Here is a 22365-nt window from a genome sequence, read left to right on the forward strand (position 1 = left end):
ATAATAAAACCCCTTATAGTCTTAGAGAGAGATTTCTTGTCATTTCCCAGGATCCTTCTTCATTTTTAACTTATTCCATATGCTTTGCTACCCACAGACCCCAGCCTCGGCAGCAGAAGCAATCTATGCTGCCCTGCCATTTAAGTGTGAGGAGCCCCAGCTCTATTGAAGCTTGTCATCTTGCCTATTAGCTTGATGTCTTTATTCACAGACCATCTGTACCACCGAGAGATACAGAGGCAGCTAATGTCAATATGAACAAATGCCTCCTCTTTTACAAGAAATGTCAAACACAGGACAGACTAAGAATGACCCCAGGAATACCAACAGATGTTCACTACAAGCCTCTCAAAAATCAATCCTTTCTACAGGGACTAATTAAGATGAAATAAGGAGCAAAAGTAAAGAAATTTGTGTCATATTATCAGGAACTTCATCCTCACTTTCCAAGCTCATTATGGGCAGATTGGCCTGTGCCCTTTGAAAAAATGCTAAAAGAGGGGCTGCAGCTACCAGGGCACTAGGGAGGCCTTCATTTGCCTCCAGTTTCAAACTGCATAAAGAAAAATGCTCAATAAAAAAAGTGTTACTTAGTATGATTTTTCTGGTCTGGTTTCTTTAAATGGTCACGCATAGAAAGGAGTCATTTTCAGAAAAATCTCCCAAAAAACAAATAAGAGGATGGAAAAGGAAATTGTGACATTTTTCCATCAAAAAGGAGATAAGAGAGTTTGGCATCCTGGGACTGCGAGTCCAGGGTGATCAGGCTGGAGAACTGTCAATTTTGCAAGGTGATAATATGCTAAATTTTTCATTTGTTCTCATCCTCTGTGAAAAGGCAAAATATTATTATTTGTGCTAGCCTCAAATGAAGAGAGGTTGCCATTTCCTGAATTTCAAATATTGCTCATCTTTGCCGTTAAGTAAAGAAATATCTACCATCCACAATAATTGTTGTTCTTCATTAAACTAATTGTCACACTTTCTGGTTGGGTAATATCATTAGTGTAGTACAACCTAGGAGAAGGCAATGGCACCCCACTCCAGTACTCTTGCCTGGAAATTCCCATGGACAGAGGAGCCTGTTAGGCTGCAGTCCATGGGGTCGCTAAGAGTCGGACACGACTGAGCGACTTCACTTTCACTTTTCACTTTCATGCATTGGAGAAGGAAATGGCAACCCACTCCAGTGTTCTTGCCTGGAGAATCCCAGGGACGGCGGAGCCTGGTAGGCTGCTGTCTATGGGGTCGCACAGAGTCAGACACGACTGAAGCGAGTTAGCAGCAGCAGCAGCAGTACAACCTAATAACATAGATCTCAAATATTTCTCTGCCAAAACACGTGGAGGATTATTTCATCGAGCCCAGCCCACTGCCAGGAGGTCACTGAAGGTGAGATGCCACACCCCTGAAGTAACTAATAATATCCCTTTCTCCTTAGCTTGAGAAATTATAAAGGAAAGGAGGAAATGTGAATCTGCTCTAATTTAGATGAATGTACATCATTCACAAGCTTCAGTTCTTAATCACTGGTAAACATTTGTTCATGGCCTTGTTCATAACATGATTCCTAAACTTGACCACTGAATCATGGTTAAGACCCTAAACTACTTTTGGTGTCTACCAATAGCAAAGTCTGGGTCTCTTCCACAGCACCATGGCCCCCCTATAAATTCTCCAACATAAAGCAGTGCACACTGAGAATGGGTCAACATTTTGACAATATGGGTTCTTTTTGTAGCTCAGGAGAGGTATGATTTTTGGCAACTAAACCTATTTCATAAGAGGAGAAAGATTCAATGGCTGCATGATCCACAAGGTTACTGATTTACCCTGTAATATAATGGGCCTCTCCCCTCCCATCACCATCACATCACAATATAACTCCTCCCAGTGTGCTGCATGCTACAGCAAGGGCTAGACGCCTCATGCCAAGTCTGCCAAAGTTTTCTCAAACCTTTCCATCAGTTCATAGAAGAATTTGATACTAGATGTTTTCCTTTAACCAGGGAAGTGACTCAATCCTCTTTATGATCCCCTTAAAGACCACAAGACCCAAATTCAAATGACTGTGCTTTTAACTCCAGTTCACTCTCTACTTGGCCTGGGAAGGCTGTATTTTACCTGGGTTAAATGTGTGGCACAAATGAAAATACACCAGAATTCTAAAATGAATAATTTACTCATCCATAATCGATCCCCTGACCAGAGGAGAAGTCCTCTCTAGGAGGGTTTTCTCTCCAAGCCATCTGTTCTATAATGCTGCCCTGGGACAATTTTAGTGTCCTTTATACTTCATTCACCCTTAAAGAGTAGTTCACATAAAATGCCACATGATAAACAACTTTTGGGGAGAATGAAGCATTAACATGCCTTGGTTGAGTCTCATCCAACCTATTCTCTTGCTAACATAATCCAATACAGTTTCCGTTCTTCCATCTCTGTCCTTTGTGATCATAACACTGAACTTGGCTTTGCTACTAAGTTTGTGGCTCACTGAAGACCATCTCGGCCTGGTAAGTTTGTATGGACAAAACTATGCTGAAAGGCGGTAACCCAGTTATTATTGCTGGGTGAACATAAGAGCAAGAGTTATCAGATAGACATGTAGAGCAGAGAGGGATGCTGCCAGCTCAAGAGCCCCCTAGAAAATGGCTGAAAGGTTTTATCAGCCCCAGTTACAGCCCTGGAATGGCTCTCAAATGTGGGTAACGGACAGAGCATCAAAGATGGAAAGAGAAAAGCTGTACTTGCTAGGTGAACCTCAACAAATCCAGGTTCTCTTTCATGTCAAAATGGTCCCCCTCAGGAACATTGTCAATCAAAATGGCTGCCATATCAGCACAGTCTTCTCTCAAAGATGCCGTCTGGGAAGACTGTCTGCCCCAAGGGGACTCAACGAGTCCTCACTTGAACCTCAGTTGAACCTCACTTCAAATGGGGTTTGAACCTTAGACCTGGAGGTCACAGTGCTTCTGGGAAAGGAGGGTGAGGAATATAAGGGAAGTGAAGATCAAAATCTTGCTTGGAAACTCACATCTAATAAAAAGGCCTGAGACTTCTTATCAACAGATTTATCAAGGGCTTATTACATGAAACTAGGAATAGGAAAACTGGGCTTCTAGTCCTGACTGCCACTGCTCAAGTCACTTACCTTCGTCAAGCCTCAGTTTTCTCACCTGTAACCTGGGTTACCTGAATTTTTAAAAATTCCTACATTTTAGATCTAAAAAGGTATAATTCTTTGAATCCATTCTCATCTTCTATACTTATCTTTTCTAAGTAGAACATTCAAGGATAGTTTATGTGCTTTGGCTCTTAAAAGCAGTGAACTGAAATATCAGCTCTGTTTGATTTGTACTTAATCCCCACAGCAGAGTGGAGCCCTTGTTCTGGTACATCTGAAGGTACACACAGGCTTACAAGGCACACATATGGGCATCTCACATTAATACTCTCAGGGCCCACAGCAGCCCCATCTTATCCCATCCCAGCACATAAACGATGAGTGATAACTCACCATGTCACACTATGCTTTCTGCACATCCAAGCTGGCAGCAGTGCTTGCTGCATCCAGAACCTGGGAAACATCTGCAGTTTTGTGATTCTTCCTCGTTTCCATTCCCATGATGCTCCCCGAGCCTGCTCGGATCAGAGAAAGGTCGCCGGCTCCATCTGGCCACCCTGCCCCCCTCCATTCTCCCCCTCACCACTCCCGTCCCCCCTAAGGAGTTTCTGCCCATTTTGTCACTTCCACCTGTTCTGACAGGTTCCCCTGCCTGACCCTGAGATAGCCCTTGGGGACATTAATCATATAACAGCCGGAGCCGTGAAAGAAACAAGGGTTTGGCTGGATACTGTTACCGTCTCTGTCACCTACTAATCATGTCCTATGACACGGAGGGGCTTAATCAGATGGTCTGCTCTCTCATTAATCATCCTGGGCTCACTCAAACTTCACAGAGAGATTAAAGTTTAGCTCTGCTGGCTCCCCGCTCCTCCTCCTACTCATTCCCCTCCAGAGCAGTTTCACTCAGGGTCCCTCTCAGGTTCCTTTTGCCTTGCCAACTGGCAGGGCACCTTGAAGTGTTGAATGCCTACCAATGCCACAACATGCAGGAAGGGGGGATAAGTCCTCGTTTCCTTTCTATTCTCCCCTCTCTGCCTCCCAATCCACAGAATAGGCTGAGAGAAAGAAAAAGGGAGAGACCAGAAATCCATTTAATGAGAGGCCTGAAAATCACAGACTTAGGCTTGTACCGAGGAGAAAGATGACAATTCACATCTGTGAACCCTAAAGAACTAATAATGGAGAATTTTCCTGTATTTAACCAAGAGCAAGGAAAATTAAATAAAACAATCATTTAAAAAATGATTAAAATAAGCATGGGTGGCACAGTTGGCTGGAGTGTGGCTGCCCCATGGGGAAAGGCACTCGCCTCCGAAGATACCAGCCCAGGATCACACCCACTTGCCACTCTATGGAAATTATATTAGGAAGTCAAAAATAGCCTGTAAATTTGACAAGTTCTTTGACAAAACAAAAATTACTGAAAGGACCCTCCAAAAATACCCTGTATGTGAGAATCAGAATACATTTTAGCTCAGCTGATTCATTCTTATCCTGTTTGCAATTCTGGGGGCTTCAAAGGGGAAAAGCAAGTCCCGGCAAAGGCCCTGGGCAAAGGGCTGCTCTCCGAGCGCTGGTTTTGTACTTGCTCCGGGAGCTGTTGACTTTTGCAGTGCTGCACGATTATGGGAAACAAGGATAATATTTGCCCTCAGAGCCAAGAAAGAACAAATATTTTATCAACATCTAAATCATCTCTCATCTGGCAGGGGAGGAGGGGCTGAAGGCTCAGCTGTACACACGTAAGCTGCCGAGGGCGAGGAGAGGGACTGCTGGGGGAGCCTTCTACCTGTGTAATCTTGTACTATCAATACCTGACAGTGCACACGCTGCAGAGAGAGCTCCCTGAGAAAAGCCAAAACACCTCTTTCTTTCCAGGTGCCTCCGCCACTACCCTTAACCCAAGAATAACCACCCCAATGCCATCCTGCTTCCTCTCTCGCTGCCAGACTTGGGACTTGGGAAGGTGCGGTATTTTTGTGGATATTTTGGGGATGATGAGGGCTTGCCCTGTTGTTATGTTTGTTTTCTATTCACTGATCCTCCACCACTTGCCCAGAAATGACAGTAGGTGGAAACACTATCTTTCATTACACAAAGTATAAATAGTGTAATCTATCAGCGCCGTCAATCACAATGATTGATTACAGGCTGTCATAGAGAAGAGTGACATATTAGAAAAGTTTTGTTAACAATGCCTATTGCTAGTCAGCCTGCCACAGAGGCTGGTGATTAATGTGTTGTCAGCCTGTAATCCCACACCCTTGGCTAATGAGGCAGGAATTTATCATCTTTACAGAGTGGCAGATGTCAGGGAGAAAGGAATCCAAGTGCTGGAAACAATATACTTTTTCTTACTAGGCCTGACAAGTCTGACAGGCCGAAAAAAACCACAAAGCAGCTTTGTATAAGAACCAACTTAAAACGAGGAACTTTTCATTTGGCATCTTTGCTTTAAATAGTGCTGCAAACCAGCCTCGATCCCTTCAAAAAAGAAAAAGACATGGAGAGAGGAGGGCACAATGCTGAGTTCTGTGAACTCTGCACCCCGCTGCTGACAACTGAGACCCCAGGAAGAGGTTGCCATGGTGAGCAGACAGCTTCTCTGGAAGAGGAGCCCAGGGTAGGGTAACTTTTCCCTTTTACCTGTGAACTTGTGACCAGGAGGTAAACACAGTATCCAGAGGAAGCTGAGCACTGCAGCTTCTCTTGCCACTGCCTTGGGACAGCTTTTACCTGGAGACATACCTCCCTTTCTAGAAACACTGCCCTTTCTGTTGTGGATGAAAAATGGGGGTGAGCAGGAGATAAGAAAGGGGGCTCTTTATTGGTCAAAAAAAGCAACACAGCAGAGAGAGAGGACCCTTGGAAAATGACTTTCACCCATGCTCTGCTCTTATTTGAAACTACTTCCAGGTTGATTTATTTTCTGTCTCATCTTCTCCCCTCCCATTTAACTCTTCCACTTTTCACATGGGACAATGACTAAAAATTCTCTAAACCAAGGAAATTCAAGCCTGATGAAGAAGAAGAATTACCTAGAGACCCTCTTAATAAATGCCTCATCCTTCTGCATCCCTTCCTTCAACTATATCTGCCACCTCTCCACACAGTTCTAATAACAGGAGACGCTGGACCCTTTTTAAAACCCTGGACCTTTCTTAAGACCCTGGGCAAATCTTGGCTCTTCTAAGACCCTTAGATGCTTCTGAATCTTGGCTGTGTATTTCATCTCTGCCTGGATTGTCTATTCTGTTCTAAATAAGTCCTAAGGACCACCACACACAGGAGACATTCAATCTTTTCCATAGAGCATTGAAAATATTTCCAAACTTGAAGATCAAAACTCTTCTCTCAACACTGATGCATTCTGGCCATACTCAAGCTAGGAAGAGAGCCAAGGGGGAAAGCCTATCTGGTCTGGAAAGTTCCTCATGCCAATACCCTGTGAAGATGCAGTGCGGTGCTTGTTCTCATGTCAATCTCCGAGGAAGGGGGCAAATCTTAAGTGGCAACATTTTGACGGAGGTAATCCTTTTTCAAACACAGATACCTCCGCTAATGTACACAGATGTGATGCACAAAAGCAAGAGGGGACAGCAACCAGAGCAGAAAAACTCTGCCTTCTGTCAACAGCACCCTCAGGCAAAAATACACAGCAAAGCATTAAGTAATTTCATCTCTAAAAGGCAGCATTCTGGCATTAAGATGCACAGGATCCCTGGAGCCCAAACACACCCAATGCACTGAGAGATGGGTTTAGTGGGCCAGGAACCCACACACTCAGGAAGAAACTTGGGGCAATGCTGAGTTTCTTCCCCAGACCCAATATGCTCAAGGCTGTGGACCTGTGAGGAGCCTGGAGTCAGAGGCCCCGGGTGGAAGCACCCCGCCGTTCTTTGGCGGATCAGCACAAGAGGTGAGCTAAAGGCTGATGAAGATCAGACGGCTGTGAGTGAAGGGTGACAAGGGCGGCGCCGGCTCCACTCTGCCCAGGCCACTGACGTCCAGGCCCCAGATCTCACTTAATGATAAGCAAGGAGCTGTGCAGACAGCCCCTCCCCTTATCCTGCTTCTCAGTGTGCTAAGAGACAGGTGCTGAGTGAGCCTCCCACCCAGAGCCTCCTGAGGGGTAGGGTGCTCGGTGGGTCTCCCCCAGCCCCAGTCCTCATGACTACCAGGAGATAGAGCCCCCATCTGGCCCTCCTGCCTGCCAGTCCCCCACCCCTCTCTTCCCCAGCTTGCTCATGCAGCTTTCATTAACTACCCCCAGCGACAATTTCCAATCCATTTGATGACAGATTAGAAGTGGAATTCAAAAAGCAAGTCACTTGACCTCCCATAATGTGCTTCTCTTAATTACATTAAAGATTTTCCAACATAACCATACTGGGTTTGACAGGTAAGGGTTTAATCAACTTCAGGTGGCCACTTTTAAGTGCTCCCCACACTGGGGCCATGACGTTGGTATCACCAACGCTTCTAACATGGTTCTAATTTAAATGGCTAATTTTGACACAAGGAAAAGATGAGGGGCTCATGGAGCCCCCACCACCTTGGTGGGAGCGGTTTCTAAATTAGGATTAATGCGGAAAGATTCAGCCTAGTTGGAGGTTTATTTTATGGAGGTTGGAACAAGTAAATAACATTTATCCTTTGTATACATCTGCATATAATTACAGTAAAGTTTTCTTGCGTGTTAAATTATACAAACTCTTCAAAAGTGGGTGCCTAATGTCTTTTTCTAAAGCTGTGTTATTATTTTGGTCAAAAGTTATTTACATTCAACAAATTCAATTTACTAAACTTTGACATGTTTGCACAACTGCATATAATTTATGCTGGAAGTCTGAATCATGACTTTCAAATGAACTTTCTTGGTTCTGACTTGATGGACTGAGGTTGGAACATCTAGGTGTGGTGGTGCCCTCCATGACGTTTCTGTGGCCTTACTTGATTTCATCGTCCTCTCACAAAGTCTTCTAATCATCTGCTAAATATGTGTACCTACTGTGGTTGAAGCACTATGCTGGGTGCTGAAAATATAATGATGAACAAAAATAATGTTATGGCCCTTGTCCTGAGGAGCTTAAAGATGATTTAAGGAAATGGATAGGCAAAAAAATACATGTAGACATACATGTTAAATTGAAAAGTCAAGAAGGGCTAGGAAGAAGAGGTATATGCTGTTTTAAGGACCTTGAAAAAAAAGCAAGAGCTGGTCTTGGAAGAAGGCATCCCTGGGGAAGTAATATTGTGTGCTGAGAACAGGAGGAGGAAAATGACAAAACTAACAAGATTACTAAGTGAGGGAATGCCAACTGCTTTTAGGCAGAAGGAATAGCATTGGCAAAGGCTTATGGTAGGATGGAGACTAGCATTTTAGAGAAACTAAAAAGGAGGTGAGCATGTATGTATATGTGGCATTGTGTGAAGGTCTGGGAGTGTGGGTGAGGGATGTAGATGGTGTGAGATGTAACTGGAGAGTTGGTAAGAGGGCTAATAAATTTCAACATTTATTCGCTAGGTGAATGTATATGAACTTGTAAGAGATGGTGTAAGAATGTCCAGGGAAGTAGTCAAAAAAACACATGGATCAGAAAATCCAAGGAAAAACTATGTTTCAAAAAGAAGGTGTAATAGATTTTACTACTGCTAAAAAGTCAAGCAAGATACACACTAAAAGTTCCCTTGAATTTAGTCACTTGGAGGTCACTGGGAATTAAACTAGTTGAGAGTTCAGTTCAGTTTAGTCACTCAGTCATGTCCAATTCTTTGCAACACAATGGACTGCAGCATGCCAGGCCTCCCTGTCCATCACCATCCCCGGAGTTTACCCGAACTCATGTCCATTGAGTCAGTGATGCCATCCTACCATCTCATCCAGTGTCGCCCCCTTCTCCTCCCACCTTCAATCTTTCCCAACATCAGGGTCTTTTCAAACGAGTCAGTTCTTTGCATTAGGTGGCCAAAGTATTGGAGTTTCAGCTTCAGCATCAGTCCTTCCAATGAACGCTCAGGACTGATCTCCTTTAGGATGGACTGGTTGGATCTCCTTGCAGTCCAAGGGACTCTCAAGAGTCTTCTCCAACACCACAGTTCAAAAGCATCAATTCTTCAGCGCTCTGCTTTCTTCACCGTCCAACTCTCACATCCATACATGACTACTGGAAAAACCATAGCCTTAACTAGATGGACCTTGGTTGGCAAACTAATGTCTGTGCTTTTTAATAAGCTGTCTAGGTTGGTCATAACTTTCCTCCTTTCCCAAGGAGTAAGTGTCTTTTAATTTCATGGCTGCACTCATCATCTGCAGTGATTTTGGAGCCCCCTAAAAATAAAGTCTGACACTGTTTCCACTGTTTCCCCAGCTATTTGCCATGAAGCGATGGGACCGGATGCTATGATCTTAGTTTTCTGAATGTTGAGTTTTAAGCCAATTTTTTCACTCTCCTCTTTCACTTTCATCAAGAGTGTCTTCAGTTCTTCACTTTCTGCCATAAGGGTGGTGTCATCTGCATATCTGAGGTTATTGGTATTTCTCCCAGCAATCTTGATTCCAGCTTGCGCTTCATCTAGCCCAGCATTTCTCATGATGTACTCTGAATATAAGTTAAATAAGCAGGGTGACAAAATACAGCCTTGATGTACTCCTTTCCCTGTTTGGAACCAGTCTGTTGTTCCATGTCCAGTTCTAACTGTTGCTTCCTGACCTGGATACAGATTTCTCAAGAGGCAGGTCAGGTGGTCTGATATCCCCATCTCTTTTAGAATTTTCCATGGTTTGTTGTGATCTACATAGTCAAAGGCGTTGGCATAGTCAATAAAGCAGAAACAGATGTTTTTCTGGAACTCTTTTGCTTTTTCAATGATCCAGTGGATGATGGCAATTTGATCTCTGGTTCCTCTGCCTTTTCTAAATCCAGCTTGAACATCTGGAAGTTCACGGTTCACATACTATTGGAGCCTGGCTTGGAGAATTTGGAGCATTACTTTGCTAGCCTGTGAGATGAGTGCAATTGTGTGGTAGTTTGAGCATTCTTTGGCATTGCCTTTCTTTGGGATTGGAATGAAAACTCACCTTTTCCAGTCCTGTGGCCACTGCTGAGTTTTCCAAATTTGCTGGCATATTGAGTGCAGCACTTTCACAGCATCATCTTTTAGGATTTGAAATAGCTCAACTAGAATTCCATCACCTCCACTAGCTTTGTTTGCAGTGATGCTTTCTAAGGCCCACTTGACTTCGCATTCCAGGATGTCTGGCTCTAGGTGAGTGATCACACCATCATGATTATCTGGGCCATGAAGATCTTTTTTGTACAGTTCTTCTGTGTATTCTTGCCATCTCTTCTTAATATCTTCTGCTTCTGTGCGGTCCATACCATTTCTGTCCTTTATCGAGCCCATCTTTGCATGAAATGTTCCCTTGGTATCTCTAATTTCTTTGAAGAGATCTCTAGTCTTTCCCATTCTATTGTTTTCCTCTATTTCTTTGCACTGATCACTGAGGAAGGCTTTCTTATCTCTCCTTGCTATTCTTTGGAACTCTGCATTCAAATGGGTATATCTTTCCTTTTCTCCTTTGTTTTTCACTTCTCTTCTTTTCATGGCTATTTGTAAGGCCTCATCAGACAGCCATTTTGCTTTTTTGCATTTCTTTTTCTTGCGGATGGTCTTGATCCCTGTCTCCTGTACAATGTCACAAACCTTCTTCCATAGTTCATCAGGCACTCTATCAGATCTGTCTATCTGATAGACAGAGTTGCAGAGTAACGGATTCAAAAACTACACTGATATAGAATGCAGTTAGTTACTGAATAAGTTGAAGGTATAGAAATGGAGACTGTGAGAAGAGGCAAATCTTTTGAAAACTCCAACACTGAAGAGAGAAGAGACAGGCCCTGTAGATGGCCACAGGTAGAGTAGTTGTTTGTTTAAAGAAGAGAACTAAGAGAAATCTGATGAGAAAGATTGGGTTGTAAGGGACAGCTTGACTACATAAGATAAAGAAGGAAAAAATGACTCTGCATCCACCAGAGGGGGAAGCAACTGATGGTGTCCTTCCTTAGATAGAAGGAAGACTTGATTGATTTTGCTGTATGTTCCTGCAAGAGATTTCTCTAGAGGATGGAATGAACATTTCTTTTATCAGCAGACTTAAAGGTATCCAAGGATGAAAGCCTCACCACTGACACTGTTAAAGTCGTGCAAAATCTTACTCAGACTTCATGAAAAGTGGTCAGCGTTTTGGAAGGAGAGGCAAAAGAGACAGTTAATGGCCAGACCCACTGGTAGCTTAGAATGTGTCCTAAGGACTCATAGAACCAACAGTGAACTGGAGGACCTGACCTGTTGCTGAGGGAGGGCCACAGCCAAGGTGAGTTAGGATGTGCTGGTATCTGGACAAGCAGATGGCATTTAGATCTGTTTTTCCCATTTTCATATCTTCCCTGTCCTTTCAGGAACATGCTGTCCATTGACCAACAAGTACCTACAATGTGTATATACTATACTTGTACTATACAAGCATCATCTATACTTGACCTTGTGGGAAACAGACAGAAAGTAAAAAGCATAACTGATATCTTGACATAATTCATACAGCAACTGAAATATTAAGACATAAATACTTGAAATAAGAACACTAACTCAGCAAGAGTGCTTTCTAAGATTTAGAGGGAAAGGATTGGTCTAAAAAAGCTTTTGGAGGAGGTAGAAAGTAAACTGTGTGGCAGGTTAAGTAGGACTTGCATTGGTGCTAAGCAGAAGGCAGGGCATTGAGCTGTATTTCCTATACCACACTTAACACTTTTTCCCTAATGCGTGCATGCATGTGTGAGTGGGAAGTCCCTTCAATCGTGCTTGACTCTGTGCAACCCCATGGACTGTAGCCAGGCTCCTCTGTCCATAGGATTTCCCAGACCAGAATACTAGAGTGGGTTGCCATTTCCTTCTCCAGGGGAACTTCCTGACCCAAGGATCAAATCCATGTCTCCTGTTTGGCAGGCAGATTCTTTATCACTGAGCCACCTGGGAAGTCCATGATTAACATCTGGGTAATTTTCCTTCCACTCTTTTCTCTCGTTTTTTTTATGTGCAGGTAAGCATGTGTACATGTATACACAAATATCACATGCACACCCAAATGTAACACGGATCTGTTTACCCAAGTATCTTGTTTTCCAGATAGTTTTCTGGTTTTCTGATATGATGACTGGTGGTTGCTTTATATTATAAACATACATAATGTAGAAATGAAATCACCCACAATCTCACCTCCAGAGACCATATCTAGTTCAGTCATGGTGGCACCGTGGGTTGGGCCCGAGGTACCCCAATAACTTGCTGATGACAGATTTGTTGATCCATCACCTGGGTCAGAGACCCCATTACTGAAAAACACTTGTCCAGACAGCAAGCAAGCGATCTCCCTACCCTGGCTCTGGTGACAAGATATTTAGAGGCTTGTATTTCCCCAAGCTTGAAATAAGCAGTGATAAACCTGCCATATTTCCATTTGGTATAAATTTCTTATTTCTCCAATTTCTTTTAGACTTAGTAGTAATTCTACCTTATACTTTGGTGACAAGACTGCTCTTGGGATAAAGACAGTGATTCTGGCTAGGTCTCTGCCTAGAAAAGACTCTTTTTCCCTGAGGGGAGAAATATTCTAGGACCAGGTCCTTGCAAGAACCAGAATTTAATACAAGTGGCTCAAATGAAGAAACATTAAAGAAAGGACACTTGAAAGCACAGGGTGAGAGGAAGTGCCAGCATGTGGAGGGATCTAGAGACCAGGAAGAGGGGAGCTGTGACCACCCACAGCTGAAGGGCCCAGGGAAGGAAACAGTGTTGACAGACACCAGGGAGAACTAGGGTCATGCAGGAAGGTCTCCACTCTCAGGGGAGACTGAGGTGATCAGAACAGACAAGATGTAAACAATCAAGAGGTGCATTCACTGCATTCTACAAACAGGTCCCTGTCCAACCTCCAAAGGCCCCACTGCCTGATGGGATGAGCAAGGCGATGACTGGGTAGCACAAGGCACAAGAACAGCATCTCTCAGCATCCAAGCCCTTGGCTCTCACACTATGGCCCCTGGGTCAGCAATCTCAGCACCACCTGGCGCTTGTCAGGATGCAAATTCCTGGGCCCATTCCAGACCCAAATTAGAAACTGTGGGAGTGGGGGTCAGAATACCGTTTTAACAATCCCTGCAAGCTACAGTTTGAGAACCCCAAATCTAAGCTAAGAAGGTGCCTTTGAAGAGGTCTAACAAGCAACACCTGGAAGGGTTGATTCAGCCCAGCCAAGGCAGCTGATTAACCACGTGTGGGCTTCTAACCTAACCCCCTGCACCTCCAGTTTAGAAAAGCCCCAGAATCTGGGAAGCAATGAGCTCTTGTGAACAAACAACGCTTGAAATAAGCTCTCTGAAGTTCAGACTTCGTCTGGGCAGAAATGCTGCTCTGGGATACCAGGGGGATATTTTAGAATGATGGAGACTCTGTTACTAGCAGTCTCTGCCTCTGAGGACTCTCTTCTCACTCTGGCAAAAGGATGGACATAAGCAGGACTATGCTGTTACTAACACCACTGGGAGATGATGTATTTCTGCTAATGGCACCTTCTGTCGCTACCGAGAAGCTTCTCCAGCTTCCTCTTGTCCTGCAGAGAATCTGGCAGCCTCCAGAAGATGTAATAGAGACCCGAGGACATTTGGAAGATGCACGACACAGGAAGGGTGTTTTCAATTTGATTTACCTTCCATCTCCTACAAGGAGCTGATAGTTAGTACCACACTGCATCATAAGCCCAGCACGCACCAAGAGTGGGCCTGGGGGAGACTAAATAACCCTTGTCAAGTTACAAGGGGTGATCACATAGTAGCTTGTGACGTGCTCCTCCGAAGATACAATAACCGAGAATTAGCTTAAGGACAGCAGGAGGGACTCAGGATGGAAATGGGGAAATGACACAGGGATATTTTACGGCTAGAGACAAATAGGGGTTCTCATCCTCTGCCTGAAGAACGAATAGTTTGTGAATTCACTCTCAGCACACTATTGATGGGTTGAGATGGAAAACGATTATGTGGGGAACTAAGTAAGACCTTAAGCTTTTAAGTATAGTGGGTGAAAATATTCAAGAGCTTAGGTTTGTACTGTAAAAGTGGATCATACACAAAACTGAAATACCTCTTAAAATGTCAGGTTTGTTCACATTCATTCATAGGCACTGATAACTATTGAAAGCAGAAGCATTATTTAAAATGGAGGTCATGGCAATGTCAACAAGGCTTGTATTCACTCTCTCAGTTTTTCATTCAATAAACGCTTATTAGGCACTGTATTAGTTTCCTAAGGCTACTTTAAAAACTCACTACAAATCTGGTGGCTTAAAACATCAAAAATTTATTCCATAACAGTTCTGAAAGCCAGAAGCCAGAAATCAAGGTATCAAGAGTCACACTCCACATTCCAATAGCTCTAGGAGAGAATCCTTCCCTGCTTCTTCCAGGTTCTCATGGTACAGGTATTTACCGACTTGGGGCCACATCACTCCAGTGTCTGCCTCCTCCTTCCCAAGCTTCTTCCCTGCGTCTCTGTGTCTATTTCCCCTTCTCTTACATTGTAAGAACCTATTGCTGAATTTAAGGCCCAACCTACTTCAGGATAATTTCATCTTGGGACTTCTGAATTACCTCTGCAAAGACTCATTTTCCAAATAAGGTCACATTCACAGGTCCTAGCTGGACATATCTTTGGGGAGGCCACTATTCAACCTATTAGGTACTTACTATGAACTTGGCACTATTCCAGGGTTAGGATACATCTGTGGTAAGGTATATATATCAAAACTCCTTTGTTTGTGGAGCTCAAATTCTAGCAGGGGAGACAAATGCCAAATACTAAGCATAATAAATTCATTCAATGTAGTTTCTTTAAAAGTGGTAAGTACTCTGGAAAAAGAAAAAGTACAACAGGGTCAAAAGGGTCATTGACTACTGGGGTGATATTGATAGGGAGTAGTTTACAGTATTAAAGAGAGTGGTTCAGGTGAGTCTTGCTGAAAAGGAAAGATCAGGAAAGACCTGGAGAAAGTAAGGGAATTTCTATATATGAGTATCAGTGAGAAGAGTCTTTCAGGCAGAAGAAATGGCTAGAGCAAAGTCACAAAGGTAGGACTTCTACACTACAGAAGCAGCAAAGAAGCCAGTGTGGTTGGAGCAGACTGAATGGGGAGAATGTAGGAGAGGGGAGGCAGGGAGGCAAGGTAACGGAGGGCCTTCCAGGGAAATGGGAAGTCAGTGCCGGAGTCACGTGGAGGAGAGACCCTTACTCTTTCTGGCATCTTTTCAACCATTCACTCATCTACTCAAAACTTCAGCCTATTTTGTTACACTAGCAGGGACATGGAAAACAAAACAAAACAAACAGCAGGCAGGGTCACCTGATATTTTTAAGGAAGGAAGGAAGGAAGATTTTTATTTACAGCAGCATGTGCAAGAGAAAGAAAATCAACATAGATGCCAAGGCCAGAGGATCACAACAGCAGAAATTCAGTACTAAGATGCATGTGGGATCTAGAGCTAAAAAAATATGGAGGGGACAGCATGACCTCAACTGTCGTCCTGGGTGGACACATCCACTTCAGGTGGGAACAGGAAAGGAGATAGCTCTACTTCCCTCTCCTACAATTTTCTGATCTGGGTGGTACTGCTCACTGTCCAAACCCAATCAGAAGCCAGAAGGCAATGGAGCCTAGGAGTCAGGGCAGAGCCTACCCTTCAGAACACAGAGCAAGATAAAAAAGGACAAAGGTAGCCTGGGATGGCAAACAGAAAGTAGGTGACACAGTCTAATGCCATCCCTGGAAGTTCCGGGAAAGATAAAAGAGCTGTGGTCCCTGCCTGCATAGTATTTGTGTTCTGGTGATGAACAGATGTTAAATAAACACATTTTTTAACAAGGCAGATGGATCTAGAAGAGATTTTACCCCTACCTGTAAGAAGTGGATAGTAGGAAGCTTTTAGCCTAAGGGACGATAACCAGTCTGTATTCTGTTGAGGCCGCTAAGGCTCTGATAGAAAAATGCATGGTCATTTTGGCTTGAAGAGTCAGAAGATGGATACAACTGTCCACAACAACTTGAGAAAAAGGCCTGGACTTACTCTCACATCACTGCAATGTACTGTAACAACCAAATGGGCTGAAAACATGTTCATCAGCCTCAGGAAGTATGTGAGAGTAAGACTAAATCCATGAGGCTGCCCTTATTTAAAACCTGCACATGCAATCCTACATCCAGAAAGGCTTCAGAGATTCTATATGCCACATCTACAGTGACAGAACAAAGGCTCCCTGGACCTCAGAAGAATGATAAAGGTCAGGGAGCCCAACACTTGCAGGATGGGAATCCCTCACTTGAGTACCTTGAAGCACTGCTCATAATAGGGAAACTTACTACACTTGGAGGGAGCTCTAACTGTCAATAACAAATTCTTCATGCTGAACTGCACTATGCCACATTATGTCTTCCAGGCAGGAAGCTTAGGAAATTGCTAGAGGTCTAAAGGAGACAGGAACAATCATGCTAGGAGCACCTGGGAAGTATACTCGCGAGAAAAGTCAAGAAGACCTCCATTCCTTTTTTGTTTCAATAAATGAAATCTCGGGGCCCTTAGGAAAGATGTAAACTCAAAAAATGATATGATTAAAGTACATGGATCAAAAGGAGATAATGGATTTCTCAAAAAGTTTAACACAGAATTACCATATAACCCTGAAATTCTGCTTCTAAGTATACAGTCAAAACATGGAAATGGTAGTCAAAAAAGTACACATACACATATGTTCATAGCAGTGCTATTCACAACAGCCAAAAGATAGAAATAGTTCAAACATCCATTAATAAATGAACTGATGAATTTTGGTATATACAATCAGCCCTCTGTATCTGCAGGTCTGCAGGTTCTGCATATAAGGATTCAACCAACCACAGATAGAAAAAACTCGGCCAGAAAATTTCTAGAAAGTTCCTGAAAACAAAACTTGAATTTGTCCCATGCAGGCAACTATCTACATAGCATTGACTCAATGGACATGAGTTTGAGCAAGCTCAAACTGTTAGTGATGGACAGGAAAGCCTGGTGTGCTACATTCCATAGGGTTGCAGAGTCAGACATGACTCAAATGAACTGAGAGATAATTTAAAGAATATAGGAAGATGTGCATAAGTTACAAGAAAATACTACATTATTTTATTTAAGAGACTTGAGAATCCATGGATCTTAGAATCAATCTCCTAAAAATACAGAAGGATAACTGTATATATAGTGAAATATTAGACAGCCATACAAAGGGATAAAATAGATATATACAATAATGTAGATGAACTTCAAAAATATCACGCTAAGTAAAAGAAATCAGTTAAGAAAAGTCATATAAAACTCAATTTATAGGAAATATCCAGAGATAAATCTACAAAGTCAGAATGTAAATTGCTGATCGTGGGAACTAGGGAGAGGAGGAAATAGGAGAAAACTGCTTAATGTGTAAGGAACTTTGAAATGATTGAAATTTTTGGAACTAGACAGAAGTGGTAGCTACACAACATTGCAAATGTAGTAAAGGCCACTGAATTGTTCACTTTAAAATGGTTAATATTATCTTATATTAACTTCGCCTCAATAAATTATTTTTAGAGAGTCAGATAGCAGGATGAGTACAGACGGCAGTCATCAAATTCTACCATATTAGAATTTTGGTAAAGCTAGGTTTATTACCAGGTAATAAATGTGAGATAACTACAGCATGTAAAAATACAAATTGGTTCAGAAAGGTATAGATAGGTACTTCTTAAACAATCTGTAGTGGAGGAAAATTTTTATTGTTGCTGTTATTTTGAATTAAATTTCCAATCTATTATAGGTCAATACTTTCATAAAATAAAAATGAATTACTAAGATTTTCAGCTACCACCTAGAATATAGAAAGCTGGAAAGAATATCACTCACACACCACCAAGAAGAAAAATCTGGGCAATCCTCAAAATCACTGCTTTCATCCTATTAGGAAACTGTGGAAGATGAGGTCTCCATACATGGGGGTAAGAATAAGTTGGCATTTTCAGGGGATTGTGGAAATCCAAGTGTGGGCTAGCAGGACAGAATAAGCAGACTCCTGGGAGCTGCAGATGCAGGGGAGTTTACACTTGCTTTTCTCCAGGGACATCAATATGTGTTCACAGAGTAAGACTTGGGAGCAGGATTGGAGTCCAGGGCAGCTGTCCTCAAGAGCACAGGCCTAGAGAAGGATATTGATGCTGCTCCTGGAAAAACACAGAGTTCTTCACAATAACTTCTCACCTAAAGGAACAAAAGCTTTAAATCACTGGGGTTATGAGCAAAATCTGCCATGTGGGAGCACAGATAAAGACCCACTATATTTGGGGAGAGAGTAAAAGGATCAAGACTCCTACCCTGTGGGCTAGAAAGGAGACAATGCTGGACCCAGTCTATTAAAGGTCTCCTGAGATTGCAGAAAGGGTCATCACTGAGCAAGTCTCACCCATTATAGAGCAAAGACTATCACCAAGATAAAGAGAGATACTCCAGCGGCTTCCCTGGTGGTCCAGCAGTGAAGAGTCCATGCGTTCACTACAGGAGGTGTGTGGGTTCATTCCCTGGTCTGGGAACTAAGATCCTGCATGCCGCACAGTATGGCAAATAAATAAATAAAATACTAAAAAAAAAAAAAAAAAAAAACGGAGAGAGAGAGGGATTCCTAGTATAAATAGGTCAATTCACCAAGATGTCATAACAATCCTATAACATTAGAGTTTCAACAGAGCTTCAAAATACATGAAGCAAAAAGTGATAGAACTGAAAGGGAAAATGGACAAATTCACAATTACAGATGGAGATTTCATCACTCTCCTCTCAGAAACTGAAAAAATAAGTAGACTAAATCAGTATGGATGTAGAAGACTTAAATAGCCCCATTAACCAACTTGGCCTAAATGATATCAAGAAGCTCTATATGAAATAACAGCAAAAGTATATACTCTCTCCAAATGCACATGGAATATTTACTAAAATAACCACACTCTTAGATATAAACAAACCTCAAAAAATTTAAAAGAATTTAAGGCAAACAAACTGTGTTACATAACCATACGAAATTATAGACTAGTAAATGCTCAAACTACCACACAGTTGCACTCATCTCACACGCTAGTAAAGTAATGCTTAAAATTCTCTAAGACAGGCTTCAGCAATATGTGAACCGTGAACTTCCAGATGTTCAAGCTGGTTTTAGAAAAGGCAGAGGAACCAGAGATTAAATTGCCAACATCTGATGGATCATCAAAAAAGCAAGAGAGTTCCAGAAAAACATCTATTTCTGCTTTATTGACTATGCCAAAGCCTTTGATTGTGTGGATCACAATAAACTGTGGAAAATTCCTTAAGAGATGGGAATACCAGACCATCTGATCTGTCTCTTGAGAAACCTGTATTCAGGTCAGGAAGCAACAGTTAGAACTGGACATGGAACAACAGACTGGTTCCAAATAGGAAAAGGAGTACGTCAAGGTTGTATGTTGTCATCCTGCTTATTTAACTTCTATGCAGAGTACATCATGAGAAACGCTGGGCTGGAAGAAACACAAGCTGGGATCAAGATTGCCGGGAGAAATATCAATAACCTTAGATATGCAGATGACACCACCCTTCTGGCAGAAAGTGAAGAAGAACTAAAGAGCCTCTTGATGAAAGTGAAAGAGGAGAGTGAAAAAGTTGGCTTAAAGCTCAATATTCAGAAAACTAAGATCATGGCATCTGGTCCCATCACTTCATGGGAAATAGATGGGGAAAGAGTGGAAACAGTGTCAGACTTTATTTTTTTGGGCTCCAAAATCACTGCTGATGGTGATTGCAGCCATGAAATTAAAAGACGCTTACTCCTTGGAAGGAAGTTTATGACCAACTTGATAGCATATTTAAAAGCAGAGACGTTATTCTGCCAACAAAGGTCCGTCTAGTCAAGGCTATGGTTTTTCCAGTAGTCATGGATGGATGTGAGAGTTGGACGGTGAAGAAAGCTGAGCGCCGAAGAATTGATGCCTTTGAAGTGTGGCATTGGGGAAGACTTTTGAGAGTCCCTTGAACTGCAAGGAGATCCAACCAGTCCATCCTAAAGGAGATCAGTCCTGGGTGTTCATTGGAAGGACTGATGTTGAAGGTGAAACTCCAATACTTTGGCCACCTCATGCAAAGAGTTGACTCATTGGAAAAGACTCTAACGCTGGGAAGGATTGGGGGCAGGAGGAGAAGGGGACGACAGAGGATGAGATGGTTGGATGGCATCACTGACTCGATGGACATGGGTTTGGGTAAATTCTGGGAGTTGGTGATGGACAGGGAGGCCTGGCATGCTTTGATTCATGGGGTCGCAAAGAGCCGGACACGACTGAGCGACTGAACTGAACTGAATGAATATTCAGTAATGAATATAAATATTGCTAAATATATGGAAACTAAGAAACATGGGTCTGGAGAACATATGAGTCAAAGAGGAAGTCATAATGAAATATAGAAAATATTTTAATTGAATGAAAATTAAAAAAATATAAAATTTTCAGAACGATGAAAGGAAACTTTATTGGACTAACTGCTTAATATGTTACAAACTAAAAAAGGTATCAAACTGATAATCTAAGTTGGTTATTAATAACCTTAAGAAAGCAAAAAAATAAGAGCAAATTAAATGCAAACCAGTAGGTAAAAAAATATAATAAAGAGTAAAGTAGATTTTTTAAAAAAGTATGAAAAAAGTCAATAGTATCTAAACCTGCTCCTTGAAAACATCAATACAACTGATAAACCTCTAGGCAGAACTAGATAAAAAAAGACAAGATACACATTATTCATATCAGGAAATAGAGATATTAATGATACAGATATTAAAGATATTAAAAAGATAATGAAAGAATATTCTAAACTAAGGCTCAAAATTCAACTTAGATGAAATTAACATCTTTTTAAAGACAAAAATTAGCCACACAGAAATAAAATTAGCCATAAAAACAAAAAAACCCATACAAAAAAGGAGAAAAATAATCTGAATAGATCTATGCTAATCAAACAAATAATGTGTAGTTATAAATTTTTTGACAATAACTATGACAAGAAAATCAACCAAACCCTACAGTCTCAGGTAACTTTATCAGTGAACTTTACCAAATATGTAGATAGAGAATAATACCAATTAGATAGAAACCCAACCATAAAATAGAATAGGAGGCAACATTTCTTAACTCACATCATAAGGCATAATGTCAACATCAAAACCCAATGAAAATATTGAACGAGAACTATAGACCAATATCCATCATGAACACAAATTAAAAAATTCTCAAGATATTAGCAAATAAAATCTGGCAATATGTTAAAAATATAATATATCAGGTCCTAATAGTGTGTATATGGGGAATGCAAGGCTGCTTCAACATTAAAAATCAATATAATTCTCAATATATACAAACTAAAGAATTTAAAGTATATAGACACCTCAATAAATATAAAAATGTTTGATAACATACAGCATCATTTATGATTAAAAAAAATTCAGCAAATTAGAGAGAGAAGGAAACTCTTCAACCTGATGAATCTACAAAAAAAAAATCTATAGCTAACTTCATTCTTAGTTGTGAGAGACTAAATGCTTTCCCACTAAGATGGATAACAAGACAAAGATGCTTCTTTTCACTATAGCAATATTCCATTATCTGCAGGGGGATATGTTCTAAGGCCCCCAGTGAAGACTGAAACAGCAGATATTACTGAGCCTTATATATATTAATACACACCTATGGTAAATTTTAATTTATATATTATACACAGTAAGAGATTAATAATGATAACTATTAATAAAATAGAATAATAACAATGCATGGCAATAAAAGTTATGTGAATATGCTCTCTCTCTCTCAAAATAGCTTATTGTACAAGTTTAATGCCTTTTTAGATAGCATCAAAATCGACACAGGAGTATGTCAAGGCTGTATATTGTCATCCTGCTTATTTAACTTATATGCAGAGTACATCATGATTAATGCTGGACTGGATGAAGCACAAGCTGGAATCAAGATTGCCGGGAGAAATAACAATAACCTCAGATATGCAGATGGCACCACCCTTATGGCAGAAAGTGAAGAACTGAAGAGCCTC

The 22365-nt window shown here is 41.7% G+C and overlaps 1 protein-coding gene across 32 annotated transcripts in view; it reads right to left on the reverse strand.

The window, feature by feature from the left end:
- The window catches only part of LRMDA (leucine rich melanocyte differentiation associated), a 1316989-nt gene that overhangs the window by 597761 nt on the left and 696863 nt on the right, over positions 1 to 22365 (reverse strand). For 5 of the 32 annotated variants that reach the window (XM_081564329.1, XM_081564336.1, XM_081564339.1 and 2 more), the window contains one exon: positions 3521 to 3642. The exons of the other annotated variants lie outside the window; for them this stretch is intronic. In XM_081564329.1, the coding sequence (XP_081420455.1) occupies positions 3521 to 3642 (122 nt within the window). The remainder of the gene's footprint in view (positions 1 to 3520; positions 3643 to 22365) is intronic. 32 annotated transcript variants of the gene reach the window in all.

The sequence above is a fragment of the Giraffa tippelskirchi genome, chromosome 2 (assembly GCF_054371585.1).
Source record: "Giraffa tippelskirchi isolate mGirTip1 chromosome 2, T2T-mGirTip1v1.2.pri, whole genome shotgun sequence".
Lineage (NCBI taxonomy): Eukaryota > Metazoa > Chordata > Mammalia > Artiodactyla > Giraffidae > Giraffa > Giraffa tippelskirchi.